The 14621-nt window shown below is 42.4% G+C and overlaps 1 protein-coding gene across 2 annotated transcripts in view; it reads left to right on the top strand.

Moving 5' to 3' along the window:
* Positions 1 to 14621, top strand: part of MTOR (mechanistic target of rapamycin kinase) — a 4577509-nt gene that overhangs the window by 290740 nt on the left and 4272148 nt on the right. For both annotated transcript variants that reach the window (XM_044063218.1, XM_044063219.1), the window contains exon 6: positions 9593 to 9727. In XM_044063218.1, the coding sequence (XP_043919153.1) occupies positions 9593 to 9727 (135 nt within the window). The remainder of the gene's footprint in view (positions 1 to 9592; positions 9728 to 14621) is intronic.

The raw sequence follows: 14621 nt of genomic DNA, 5'->3' as shown, positions 1-14621 counted from the left end.
GCCTATCCTTTTCCTCCATTAAGATTCATGCTTCTGACATCTCAGCTCATTGTAATACTGAGCCCACCACTATTTTCTCACCCTCTCATCAAACAGTTCCTTAGGGGGGCTAACAACTTAAGGCCCCCTAGGAGAGCACCCACCACCTGCCTGGGACCTCAACTTTGTACTGGAAAAGCTTACGCCTCCTCCTTTTGTACCTGCTGCCTCAGCAGAGTTAAAATTCCTCTCTTGGAAAACAGCCTTGCTTTTATCCATAACTTCAGCAAGAAGAGTGTCTGAGTTACAGGCACTAATGACTGCGGAACCCTTCTTTATTTTCCATGCTGACGGTTTCCCTCAGGACTAACCTGTCCTTTATGCCTAAGGTGGTGTCCAGTGTGGCTCTAAACCAATCTATCCATTTGCCAACCTTCTTCACTAATCCTCAGAATAAAGGGGAAAGGATCCTGCACTCCTTGGATGTGCACAGACAGCTCAGGTTCTACCTTGATAGGACTAAGCCTTTCAGAAAATCTGACCAGCTGCTAGTCAGTAAACCAAGGAAACTGACAACTAATAAAAATACAATTATGAACCAGGAGGCAGAGTGCCCAACGATCCTTCCAAGTATAGGCAAATCTTCAGTAAGTGACTGAACCAGAACCACCAGGTAGACAAAGGATAAATCCAAAAACAACGTTTAATTGCTCAAATGGGCAAACTTCTTCAGAATGAATTACATTATATCAAAGTACTAGGTTTATATACTGAGATTATAAGTAATTAAGCACCACAATAATGATCAATTAACATTTAAAAATACAGGTTTATGTAACCTAATGTATAAAACTGGAAATACAAACCTTTACATAATTAACACTATGCAGCATTATTAATTGATAAATAACCTATGCAGTAGTTAAAAAACTCAAAAAATAAATAAAATGTACTCAAACAATTTAATTCTTGCATAAATTAGCACACAACTATAAGATATACTTATCAAACTATAATATCATGAACATGAAACTGGAAATACTGTAAAAAAACAAACCTGTCAGTAGACACAAATTACACAACTAAATAAGTAATCCAAATATAATGAAATCATTATTATTGATAACCTAAACAAAAAATAAAATTATAATCACAACACATGATAAATTCTGCAAGAAAAAGTATAAAATTATAAAAACTACATAAGTGGTATACAACCACAAAGGTCTATCTTTTAAGACTAAAAATGCTTAATAAACAGGAAATGGAACATGCTTCGATTAAACCAGGGAAATGGTATGATTCCAACCTGATCTGCCACTGAAGTTCAAGTTCTAACAATTTTAATGCAGTTGGACCCCCCCTAGTGTCACAAAGCACATGGTCAATCCCAATAAATTTAAACTGATGAGTGGTATGATCAAGAATGTGTTTAGCAAGTGCGTTGATGACCTTTAACTTCCTAATGGTGTACTGATGCTCGTTCTCTGAACACATAGTGGGCTGGGCAGTTCTGACATTGTGCTAAATATACCAGCATCTTGGAGTTACAAGTGAGCCTGTGCTTAAGTTTAAATTCATACTTGCTGACTGTAAACCTATTAGATTCTATTATGAATTTACAGTAATTGCAGTTATGACATTTGAACATCCCTGGGCATCTAGCCGGAGGCGGTTTCATCTCAAACCATGATTTGAGGTTCCTAGCCTTCTTATATGTCACTTTCGGAGATGGTCCTAATTTCAATGACACCTGTCAGCTTTGTTACAGGGGCAGAGGGTAAGGCCATTTCAAACCAAACAATTTCCAAATGGATAGCACACTGCATCCATTTCTGCTACAAGCACCATGGAAAAAACCTACGCCACAGGGTTTAGACCACATTCCACTAGGGCTGCTTCCACGTCTACAGCATTTCTCAGAGGAGTCCCTACCAGAGACATTCTGGAAGCTGCATTTGGAGTTCTGTACACACCTTCACCAAGCATTACCACTTGCCTATCTTTTCTAAATCCAGGGCTGGATTTGCTACAGCAGTCTTGCAAGGCCTACTAACCAGCCCTAACACTTCTTGACTGCCAACACCCTTCCTTAGCTTTGGGAATCAACCCACATGTGATGACTGCGACAGTGAAACATAAAGAACATAGTACAGTTGTGTACACTTAACATAAATGTAGATGTTCGAGAGTATTCACTGTAGCAGTCCTGGTTTCCCTCCCTTCAGCCCCCTGGCTTTCTCTATCTTTCTACCTCTCCTCCCTATGGCCATTCCTAATGGCATTGGTATTTACTTTTTACTGGTGGTGTTCCCCACCATATACCAGCTCCCTATTTGGGGCAAGAAAAACTGATGTAATGGCATCAGCTGCCTGTTTTATACCCACTGACGACCTGACGTCATGGAAGAAGCGACAGCATCAGACGCAGAAATACTAAGACTCTGGTAATCAGGCCGACTGAAGGTTACCTGCAGGCAGATAACCCAAGTATGATGACTGCAACAATGAATACACTCTAACATCTACAGTTATGGTAAGTGTACACAACTGTACTTTCTTTCTCATACTTCTCCCCTCCAGCAAAATTGATACTCAAAGCCCTAAAATCGATGGCTGCCACAATAACTGTAATATCCACTGCTCATCTTCATATGAGAATTCTTCAGTGGACTCTAGCAGTACAACTGTGTTTTTTCACCGACATCCCTTATGACACCTGATAAAATTATCTTGGGTTTGCAGAAAATCCTTGTTGTGGTGGATACACTTTGAAGAGAATTAACAAGGGTGTCCATTTTTTCTTCCTCCCCCATACACCACATTGACCATGGATGTTTCCCAGTTGGCGTGGAGGTGGGGCCATTACTTGAGATGGACCATTCAAGGCACGTGGTCCACAGAACAGACCAAATTACATGTAAATGTCGTGGTGATGAGAGCGGTGCTTCTACAGTTGCAGGCCTTTCAGACCTCTCTTCCACTAGGAACTATTGCTATTCAGACGGTCAACATATCAGTAGTCTGGTACATCAACAGAGGAGAACCAGATCCTATCTCCTGTGCCAAGAAGTAGTGAAAGTTTGGCAGTGGGCAATCTCTTACAGCCTCTTTCTTGTAGTGATACACATACTGGAGAGGTCCATAGTCTTAGTGGACAAGGTCAGCAGGACCATCCTAATGCTTCATGAGTAGTCTCTCAGTCAGTCAGTGGAAATATGACCTTTCACAAATGGGGTCAACCATTCTGCGATCTGTTTGACTCTCTCCTCAACAACAAATACAGCAGGCTCTTTCCCTAATTCCCCTTCAGGAACATTCACCGTGAGATGCTCTAGTCCACATTTGGCCCTCTGATCTCCTTTAAGCTTACCCACTCCTTCATAGGTTCATACTAGGCTATCTGCCCAAGGGCATTTATAAGCCTAGCCCATAGTTATGTGGCTTTCGCCACCCCTTTAGTTTGAATAAAAACTATGCCTATTATTTTGCTGTGCCTCTGTCAAGCAGTGACACTGAAGTAATCCCTGGGGTATATCTGCGATCTCCCATCCATTGGTCAAGATTCCTCTTGAACAAGGCCATTGAGGTGCTCTGCCTCACATGTATTTTGTTCCACAGCATAGGGAGTCTCTGGGTGATGAATCTGTCCCTCCAGCACGTTCTATTTATAACCGTGTCGAGGTTTAAGTCTCCCGCCCTTGTGGTTCTGAGGGATGTAGATTTTTTGAGGTGAAGCATATTCATCAAATCTGGGTTTGACATGGCCTTATATGTCAGACACAGGTCACCTCTGAGCAAGCGGTATGAGACTGAATAGAGCTGGAGTTCTTTCAGTCGGGCAGCATAAGACATATTTTTGAGACCCTTTATCCCATTGGTGAGGAACTTTTGGGGCCTTTCAAGCTGCAGCAGGTGTCGGGCCAGATACATTCCGAATGGGGCATTGTAGTCAGTCATAGGTCTAATGAGTGATGAGTACAGGGGGACAATGACCTCCCTTGATCTAGATGTGAATCCCTTCATGATCAGGTGGGCAATATAGAAGGTTTTCCTAACTACTTTAGCAACATGAGTGTCAAACGAAAGGCTACTGTCAACCTGGGTCCCCAGATCCCTGATGACTTCTTCTGTGCTCAGTGGATTGCCACCTATATGGTAGCTAGGGGTAACCTTGTTTACTATGCATTTCTTGGCGTTTAACTTTAGGCCATGGCTCTGGCACCAGTTATCCGTTTCTGTCAGGCCCTTCTGAAGGATATCTGTGTCAGATGTGTTTTCGACTATGGCGACAAGTTTGCAGTCATCCGCAAACTTTGTCAGCCATAACCCTCCTGTGTTTGCTTGTACTTCAGAAAAGTAGATGCCGAACAAGAGTGGACCCAGGACTGAGCCCTGTGGGACACCACTAGTGACAGGCTTTGAGTCTGACATGGCTCCAGCAACTCTGACCCTGTGGGTTCTGTCACTTAGCCAGTTTGCAACCCATCTTGTGATGTATGGGTTTACATTCAAGCTGATGAGTTTTTCGATGATACCTGAGTGGGGTATTGTGTCGAAGGCCTTTGCCAGGTCGAGGTAGGCTGTATGGACTGCCTTTCCCTCATCAATGGCCTTGGTGACTGTCTCGAAAAAGTCAACCAAGTTTAAGAGGCAGGATCTGCCTTTGACAAAGCCAAACTAGGTTGGATCCAAAGTCTGCACGTTCCCTATGTCTTTATTTATGAGTTCCATTATGATCCTCTCCATGACTTTGCAGATAAGGCTTGTCAAGCTAATGGGCGGTAATTTCCAGGGTCGGTGGAGGCACCGCCCTTATGAAGTGGGACCACAGTGCGGCGCCACTCCTTGCACGTATCCTGAGGTGAGGCTAAGATTAAACAGCTGTCCTAATTGTGGGTTTAATTCCTCGTTGAGTTCGTGAAGCACACAGCCGGGGACACCATCGGTCCCATGGATGCTGTGTTTTTGCCTTAGTGAGAGCAGTTCTCACCTGGGCGTTGGAGATGTTTGGGGCTACAATCCTCTGGTATAGATATCTCTCCTTTTGGGGAGGGAGAAGTTTGCACTGAACCTGTCAGCCAGTATGTTGGCAATGTGTAGGTTCAGTAATTTTCACATCATTTTGAACTAATTCTGAGCATATCTGGGAGTTTCCTCCTAGGTTTCTAACATAGCTAAAGAAGGCCTTATGATTGTCTTTTGAGTCCTTGGCGATTTTTCTCTCAAAATTTGCCTTGGATGATTTTATGAGAGCTCTTAGTTTTTTACTTATGATGATCAAAGGTGTCTTACCTTTCAAGGATTTTGCTCTATCTTGTAGTAGCTTCCTCCTTTTGTTGTAGAGCTTGTTTATGGCTGGGGTCCACCAGACTGGACGCTTGCCTTTGGTACAGAGAGTCTTAGTTTTGTTTGGGATAGCCTGATCCATGCAGTCCTGTAGGTGCTGGTAGAAGGCATTTGTAAGTGATTCAGTGGTTTGAGTCATGTTTACCACTGGTTCAGGGGCCTTAAATGAGACCACACTAGTTTTTAGAAGTGTGAAGTCGGCTTTTGAGAAGTTTTTCACTGTGGTCTTTTTTGTTTCAGGTGGGGGCGGGATGAGGACCTCCAGCGAGATTAGTTTGTGATCTGATCTCACCAGTGAGGGGTATACTTCCGGTGTTGAACATTTTGATCCCATGTTCGTGATGATGAGATCAAGTATGTTTTCTCCTCTTGTGGGGATGGTGACTAGTTGTTCCATGGCATTTGAGTTTATGAACTCCAGGAATCTTTGGGTTAGAGTGTTTGGGCTTGAGTAGTGTTCTCAGTCTATATTAGGGTAGTTGAAGTCACCTAGTATGATGGTGTTTGGAGATACATTTATCCCCTCCAATGTTTTCAGGAAGGCCATATGAGGTTCCTGAGTTTGAGAGGGTGGCATGTAACATGCTACAAATTGCAGAGCAGTCTTGCCTATGGTTAATTGCACCTGGATGGTCTCCGATGCATCGTTGCCACCAACCTTGAGGTGCGGGTGTCCTTTATGAATATGGACACCCCTCCTTTCTTGGTGTTGTCCGGATTTTGGGGCGGGCATGATATGAGGTGAAACCTGTTAGTGCTGGGGTGCTCTCAGGAGCCTTGAACCAGGTTTCTGTCACAGCACAGACATCGATGTTCTCCATATTGAGAAGGGCCTCGAGTGCGTGCATCTTGAGATTGAGACTACTGGCGTTGAGCAGCATTACCCTTAGTTTTTTCTTTTTGGTGTTCTAGGGTGGTAGGTTTAGAATTTGAGCCTTGCCTAAAAAGGCACTATGGGGTGGCAAGAGCCTTTGCCAATATCCGGAAGCCCAGGGGTGACAGGTGCAAGCCGTCCCTAAGCAGCGTGGCTTGTCCAGCATGTCATCCCAGGCAGACAGACATTGGATCCCCTTTGAATGACACCAGAATTTAAGCCAATTATTAAAGCTGATCATCTTATCACTGTATTGTGGCATCATTCTAGGTGAAGGTAGGATACTGCTCAAGGTCAGGGTCATACCTGCCTGGGCTACATAATCAGAGAGCTCCTCGATGTCCCTTTTCATGTAGTCCAAGGAGGTACGTCTCAGGTCGTTGACACCAGCATGGACAATGACTGAGTCGTACTTGTACCTGCTGTTGAGAGACCCGAGTGCTTGCGTTATGTGGCGGATTCTAGCGCCCGACATGCAGCTTACTGTGACCTTCTCCTTATTCAATCTGGTGAGCGGGACGTCAGTGTGTCTGACTATGGAGTCACCAATGACAAGTGTGTCTGGCATTGTGTTTTGCCTTAAGGGCTGTGACTGTTTGACACTCTGACTGTGTGGTCCATGTGTTGCATGTGTTGGGTCCTGAGGTGGTAGTTGTTTGGGTGTCTGCTTTGGTGGCCTCTGCTGTTTTGGTAGATTTTTGATCAGAGCCTCCGAGTATGTCTTTGTGTGATTATGCGTATGATTTGAAGTTGTGATGGTACTATGTGTGACTGGGTATGTATTGTGTGTGGTTTCCTTCTCCTCCTGTCTGGTCTTGCCAGTCCTATGTTGAGAGAGCTCAGCCTCCAGTTTGGCCGTATAGTTGCATCTCGCATGTATTTGTGTTTTGTGGGAGAAGGAGAGGATTGTCTGTGTACATGAGGCAATTGTAACATTGCCTCAATATTCCCAGGTTCACCAGTTGAGCAGGAGAGGACACTAGCAACTGATCCTCGACATACTAGAAGTAGTAGATAAAAGACTTTCAAAGGACTCCGGGGAAGTGGGTTTTAGGCTGGTGGGGTACTATTTATAATAAGAGTGCTTTATCAAGGTGCAAGTACTGTAGGAGTAAGTGCTAGGCTTACAGATAGAGAATAGTCTACTTGGGAATCAAGTAGGGATGATCCTTTCAGTTATAGGATCGCTGGTTAGATCAGCAGTACAGCTCAAGGAAGGTAGTTTTAAGGGAAAATTTGAAGAGTGTAATTTAGGTGGCCCGAATAGTTTAACCTTATTTAACCGCCGCTGCTCTTGTGTGCAACAGTGGCAACTCCGGTCATCGCGCAAGGCCCGCCGTTTGCGTGTTTTATATCAGGGGGCTGAAAAAAGCTAGGAACTGGCCCAAAACGACCAATAGACTACAAGTTACTGGCTGAAACCTCACAAAACTGGACCAACAGGCAGCTCAATGCTTCCCACTCCCACTGGTAAGCAAGGGAACTTCCTACCTCCAAATTAGATGACGTAAGTAATGGACTTACCTCCCATCCAAACTGCTAAACCTCACCAACTCATTCAGGATTAGAAGTGCCCCATGAACTCGGTCATCACGATTCATGCCCTTCTCCTTGGCCAGAGTTTCATCAAAGCCTTTCTCTGCTTCCTGCCTCTAATCCCCATGTTTCTTCAGAAAGTGCTCTGGTTGAAGAGCAAAATAATATCCATTGCTTCCTACTGGCCTTTGCAAGTGTGGTTCCCCTTTCTATGGTCTTGCCTAGTATTTCCTCCTTGGACACCTTAAGTCACACCCATCAGGGATGTTTCATCTGGATATTCCAGGCTTTCCTCCCCAATTCGCCAAATTCTTTTTTCATCCCAAAAACCTTTGACTATGAAGATTTGTAAGAGTAAATGGAAGAGCTTTTCATTTTGGCCTCATCAGAGTGAGAGAGTTGTGTTCTTTTATTGCTCCACTCCCAGCTGTTTCAGATTTCATTGCCTTCATCTTTTAAAGCGGGGCAGGCTTCACCATCAAAGTTCAGTTAGCACTCATCTTCAACTACCACAGCAGAGATGATGCTTCTTCTCTGGCTTCATCTAAGTTATGTACGCCCTTTCTTAAAGGTAGCTTTTTACTTAGGACCCCACTCTGCCTTGAGACCTGAGTTTGGTATTACAGACATTGGTGCATTCACTTTTTGAACCTTCAGCTAAAGTAGACTTTAAGTTTCTGTTTTGGAAAAGTCTTTCTAGTAGCTGTAACTTCAAAAACGTGAGTATCTGAACTCCAAGCACTCTCTTAAAAACCACCGTATTTGATTTTTCACAAAGATAGTTAGCTTGCGCACTAATCCTTCTTTTCTACCAAAATTTGCCTCTGAAATATACATCGTTCATGTGATCAGTTTACCAGTTTTCTTTCCCAATTTTTACAATAAAGGAGAATATAGCTTTCATGTTTTAGTTGTACATGGGTAACTTCATTTTTACCTTCAGAAGACTAAAGAATTTAGGAAAACCGATCAATTAATTTTGCCTTTTATAGTAGTAAGATGGGAAGACCAGTCTCAAAAACTACACTTGCTAAATGGATAACAAATTGTATTTCCTATGTTTAATCCTTAAGAGGCATAACCTTGCCAAGACGACCAAAAGCTCACTCAACTAGGTCATAGCTACATAGGTACATCATCTGTCTTTTGGGGTAGAGCCTCCACTGATGACATTTGTGCAGCTAACACATGATCTAATGCTCATACTTCTATTTCTCATTATAAATTGGATATCTTCTCCAGAAACAGAGCTGCATTTAGTTCTGTGGTTCTCCGGAACATTCTTCCATGAGGGCCACCTAAGGTTACTGTAGCTGAGGACTCTGTCCATTTGTTGAGGAATGAATGAAAATGACAACATCTGGTGTAAAAGTTATGTACTCACAGTAACTATGCATCTGTGTGGTCCATTTTCATTCTTCCTCAACTTCCCTCCCACCTTCCCCTATCCATGTCTTTGGGAGAGACCTAACGGAATTATTGATAGGAACTGTAGTTCCTGTTTGCGCTGCTGATCTTTTAGCTATCACTTTTCTGTTGTATTGGTATTAAGATGCCATGCAATGATATTGTATAATGGCAGCAAACTCGATCTGCGATAACACAGTAATGAGGGGCATTATGGCAAGGGAGGAGCTCGAGATTTGGATCCTAGAATCTAGAGAAAGTGGATAAATCAGATCTGTGGATTGAATCTGAACCCATTCGTTGAGGAAAAATAAAAATGGACAACCCAGATGCATAGTTACTGTGAGTATGTAACTTTTATGTCATGGATGTCTTTCCTTGACTTAATGCTGTAATCTTTAAGTTGTACATTTATTAAAGTTATTTTACTCTTACTTTTATCTGCAGCAAACCTTTGAGGAAGCAGAGAAAGGCTTTGATGAAACTCTGGCCAAGGAGAAGGGCATGAACCGTGATGACAGAGTTCATGGGGCACTTCTAATCCTGAATGAGTTGGTGAGGATTAGCAGTTTGGATGGGGAGGTAAGTCCATTACTTATGTCATTTATTCAGTTTTATCCTTATTTTTTGTTGTGCTAGGGACGTTTCCAACAAGAAATTTGTTAGCACCTCTTCCTTTTTTTTTTTTTTTCCTTAAGACAGTGTGTGGTGCTGACCTGGCCCCATGGCACAGAGGGATAAAGCCCTGTGTGTGCGTCTCAGATGATCCATGTTGACCTAACAGCATTGGTGCTGGAGGAACAGGTAGGGGAGATGGTAGTGAGTGACCGATGCTGGCTTGTCCATCCTGGAGGTAGGGATGTAGCTTAGGCCCACTAAAATAGCAGCATTAAGAGCCTGGTGCACACCAAGAGGTTGTAACATACACCTCTCGTAGCCACCTATAGCAGAGTTGGCAAGACTACCATGAGGGTGTTAGAATATACTCCTGGCAGTAGTATGATGCTGAACCAGCATCTTCTAATCTCCTTTACTAGTTCCAGATTTGGGTGAAGTAGAGATGGGTGGGGATGGCAGGTCTGGTAGACCAGTGAGGGATGAGAGGAGCTGGTGGCAGCTGAAGGTTACCAGTGGGGAGTTAAAAAAAAAAAAAAAAATAAAAGTGTGGTGTTATTGACAGAGGTCTTTCCTTCAGAATGTTGTGGCTTTTCTTGTCTTATGACCTTGGTACATGTTTTTATTTTTAATAGCATAGTAGGAACGTTTTTTTTTTGCCTGGCATAAACACTCATGGTATTTTGTTCAAACACAAAGGCCTAGGAATTGTCCTTAATGCTCTACCCTTGCGTTTTGTAAGGAGTGTCAAAAGGAAACGTATTTAACAAAAGTGTGCCATTTATTGTTTCATGTATGGCAACAATATCTAAGTAAAGGTCACACCTGATCATGTGTTCTTATACCAATTATCCTTCCTGTGCACTAGATAATATATCCATATTACTGAGAAGGGAAATGTTTTGATACAAGCCTTATTTAATTCTAGATTATAATTAATATGAATAGGATGCTTTTGGAAATGAAAATCTGTCCCCATCTAAATCTTTATCTAGGTCAGCACTGCTGTCTATAGGTCCTAGATGCCTCAAGAGAGGATATTTAACTGTGAAGACCTAACCAAGGACATGATTGAGTTAGAAAAAAGTTTTTCTAATATGGATATTATTTTTGAAACGAAAACCTTACAAATTCTCCCCCATTGTTCTGTTGCCAGCTACTTTTCATTTCTCTTTCCTAACCACCTCTGATTGATTTTTATAGTTACCATGCACTATTTTATATAACTTGCTAACAGCAACTTCTCTTCTACACTCTCAACAGAAATTTCTACCAGAGTGTTACACTAGGCACTTCCATATCCCTTTCTCTGAGCCTGTTCTTTATCAGTTTCTGTTAGGGAAGGCAAACTCTAACCTGAAGTCCAAACTTCTGTTTATCCTCATAACACTGCTAGAGTCCTTCTCAAGTTATTTGCTGTCTGTACCTTGGCTCCTTTGCCATTAAACTCCAGCCTCCACTGTACCCCTATTTGCAGACATACTTATTGGTAAAATCTCATTTCTCCATTACCCCCCATCTTAGTCTTAAAGATTACTATATTAAAATATATTCTTATTTTGATTGTTATCCTCAACTACTTTCATCCAAAATCCTAGTCTGTCTTTATGTCTTTAACTCCCACATGCTTCATCATCATTTGCAACTCTAAAGTATCTGTTCAAGTCAGGTAATCCTAAACTACTTATTCTATGGGGAGAATCTCTCCCAAGTCGCCCCCAAATAAATTCATTCAGTCAGTGTTATTCCAGAGGAGGATCAACTGGAACACACATCTGTATCTCCAGCATGATCTGTTTATGTCAGAGATCAGGTTTAGACTTTGGAGCAGGTAACACTCGTGAACTTAGCTTTGAGAATATGCAACATTTCCATCAGGGTTGGGACAGAGACCGCCTTGTAGGTCAGACACAGATCATCCCTCAGTAATCGGTAGGAAACTGAATACGGTGATAGGGCTTTTAATCAGTCCACATTATGACATGTTTATACTCTGTACTTTTTTGCTGAGAAACATGTCAGGATGCTCCAACTGTTGCAGGTGCCTGGCGAGGTAAATGCCAGTGTGTGCATTGCACTTGATTATTGGTTTGGTGAGGGCCGAGTATAGTGGCAGTATGACATACTTAGGCATGGCATCCAGATCTTTCGGGGTGGGGGGGCTGTCAGTGTTATAATTTGCATGGGTATTTCATTTCCCAAAGGTTATTATTATGCACTTCTTCACATGTAGTTTGAGGCCATGGCTCTGACACCAGTCATTAGTGTGTGTCAGGCCTTTCTGTAGGATATCAACATTGTTTGGGGAGTCAGTGATTGCACCCCCCCCCCAACTTGCAGTCATCAGCATACTTGGTCAGCCAAAGGCCATCAGCATTTGCCTTGATGTCTAAGAAGTATATTCTAAACAGAAGAGGGGCCAGCACTGAGCCCTGCTGTACTCCACTGGTGACTGGTCTTTTGCTGGATGTGAATTTCCCCACTCGAACAACATGTGTCCTATCCATGAGCCATTTGACATTCCATCTGGTGACCTAGAGGTTTATGCCTAATTTTGTGAGTTTTTCTGTAATACCCAAGTGGGATATTGTGTCATATGTCTTGGCCAGATCAAGGTAGGCAGTATATATACTATCCTTACCCTCATCCTTGGCTTTGGTGTCCCTCTTAAAGAAGTCCGCCAGCTTGAGCAAGCAAGACCTACCCTTAATGAAGACAGACTGTGTTGAGTCTAGAGTCTGGAGATTTCCAGTGTTGTTAATCAGGTGCTTGTTTATCCATTCCATAAACTTGCATATGAGGCTAGTCAGACTTATGGGTCGGTTGTTTCCTGGATCAGTTGATAGTCCCGTCTTGTGCAGAGGGATGACTGTTGCTGTCCCCAACTCTGCTGAGACAAAGCCTGTCTGGAGACTGTGGTTTAAATAAAGATCTGTGTGTCTGCTAGATCATGTTTCAAGCTGTTTAATAGGCACCCTGGTATTCCATCAGGGCCCATTGATGCTGTGTATCTAGCTTTAAAGAGAGCAGTGGTAACAGGCAAAGGAATGGTAGAGAGTATGTTATAGGGAGAGAATGGAGGTGATAAGGGGATGAAATCTGAGCTGAATTTGTTGGTCAGCAGGTTTGCTATTTCTTCTGGCTGAGTATAGGCAATGCCTTCCACAGCTAGGTCAGCGCATTGGTGAGCTTAAGATTTTGGACATAACTAAAAAATGGTTTGTGGTTGTCCATTGCTTGGGAGGCTATTTTAGTCTTTTATTTAGCTTCTGAACACTTCACTAGCTCCCTGTTTTGCCTGTTGACACTAATGAGGGGATTTTTTTTTACTTTGTTATGCTCCCTCCCACTTGCTTTCAGACAGAATTTCTTCCTTCTGTTGTATAGTCTGCTTATGCCAGGGGTTCACCAGGGTGGTTTGTTTTTATGCCTAGACCTGGGTTTAGTTCAGTCCGGTACTGTTGTTTGTGGTTATACATGGCATTTGTGTATACCTCTGCATAGGCCTCTGTGTTTTTTGGGGTTAGGGGAAGCTTTAAAGTTATCTATGCTTTCACTTTATAGGAGGTTATTTGTCTTAGAAAAAATTCTTTAGGGTTGTAGTGTTCGATGAGGGTACTGCCATTGCATTTATTTCAAAGGAGACGGATTTATGATCCGATCGTGACATTGAGGACATTATGCTGGGGGATGCAGTGCTTCCTCAGTGTTTGTAAGGAATAGGTCAAGGATATTTGAGCCCTTAATTGGAGTACAGACAAGCTGTTCCTGAACATTTGCATTGACAAAGTCCAGGAATCTCTCAGACTTTCCCAGTTTATGGAGGAGTAGGTAAAATCACCCATGAGCAGTGTGCTGGGCTGAATGTTAAGTGATTCTAATAACTTCAGGTATGCAGAGTGGTTTTCATGGTTCGTGGTGGGGGACCCGTAGCTAGCAATGATATGGTGGGGATTTTTGCTTATGGTCAGCTGGACATGGAGTAGCTCAAGTGAGTAATCCTGCTTGACCAGTCTAGAGGTGTGATTGCTTTTTATGTAAATGGAAACACCTCCTGCTTTCGTTTTTTCCTTTTCAGAGGATGGTTTGAATGTGTGATAGGTATTGTAGTCTTTTATTGCTGGGGTGCTTTCCACAATATCCATACTTATAGGAACACAGTGAGATGAACTGTTTTAAGTGTATGGATTGCAAAGGATTTGGTTATGACAGCTTAGGATATGTTGGAAGAGACTGAACAGAAGCTAATACAAATGTTAAGAAACTGGAAGATCTTGATTTATGGATGCAAATAAAATGCAAGCAATGAAAACTTTTTTAGTCCATTTAGTTTTTTATACAGCTCAGGCAAGTTTTATTGACCAGAAGCAAAGTTGTGGATGCTAATTAGTAATGAGTCGAAGGAATTTATTTATTAGTACAAGAGGGCAGGTGTTAAGTGAGATAGATTGATCCTCCTCATTGGACAACTGTGTTTAGGATTATCTGATTTGAAGGGGTACTTTAAAGTTGGTCAGTTAAGGCTCATATGTATAAATTGAGCAGAAGGTTATAAATCAAAGTGGCAAATAATGATAATGAAATAGGAAGGGGGGTGTAAATTTGTGAGACTAGAATTGTGGATGCAAGTCCATAAGGGAGATAGTAACAGCTGTAAAGAATATAACATTCATGAAGTAGCAGAAAAGAATATTACATTCATGAAGTAGCAGAAAGTAATCTAGTAACTAAGCTGTTGTGCAAATGGAGGAAGGAATTTTTACCAGAGTTATAGAGGGGGATAGAATTTACTTGTGGAAATTAGCAAAGGAACTAGTGTACTGGGAGCAAAGATTGCAGGAGGAAAAGGTGGTAGAAGCAG

This window comes from Protopterus annectens, chromosome 2.part1, assembly GCF_019279795.1.
Source record: "Protopterus annectens isolate FY-2018-M chromosome 2.part1, PAN1.0, whole genome shotgun sequence".
Classification (NCBI taxonomy): domain Eukaryota; kingdom Metazoa; phylum Chordata; order Ceratodontiformes; family Protopteridae; genus Protopterus; species Protopterus annectens.
The sequence above is the reverse complement of the archived record's forward strand: the minus strand, read 5'-3'. Positions and strand labels throughout refer to the sequence as shown.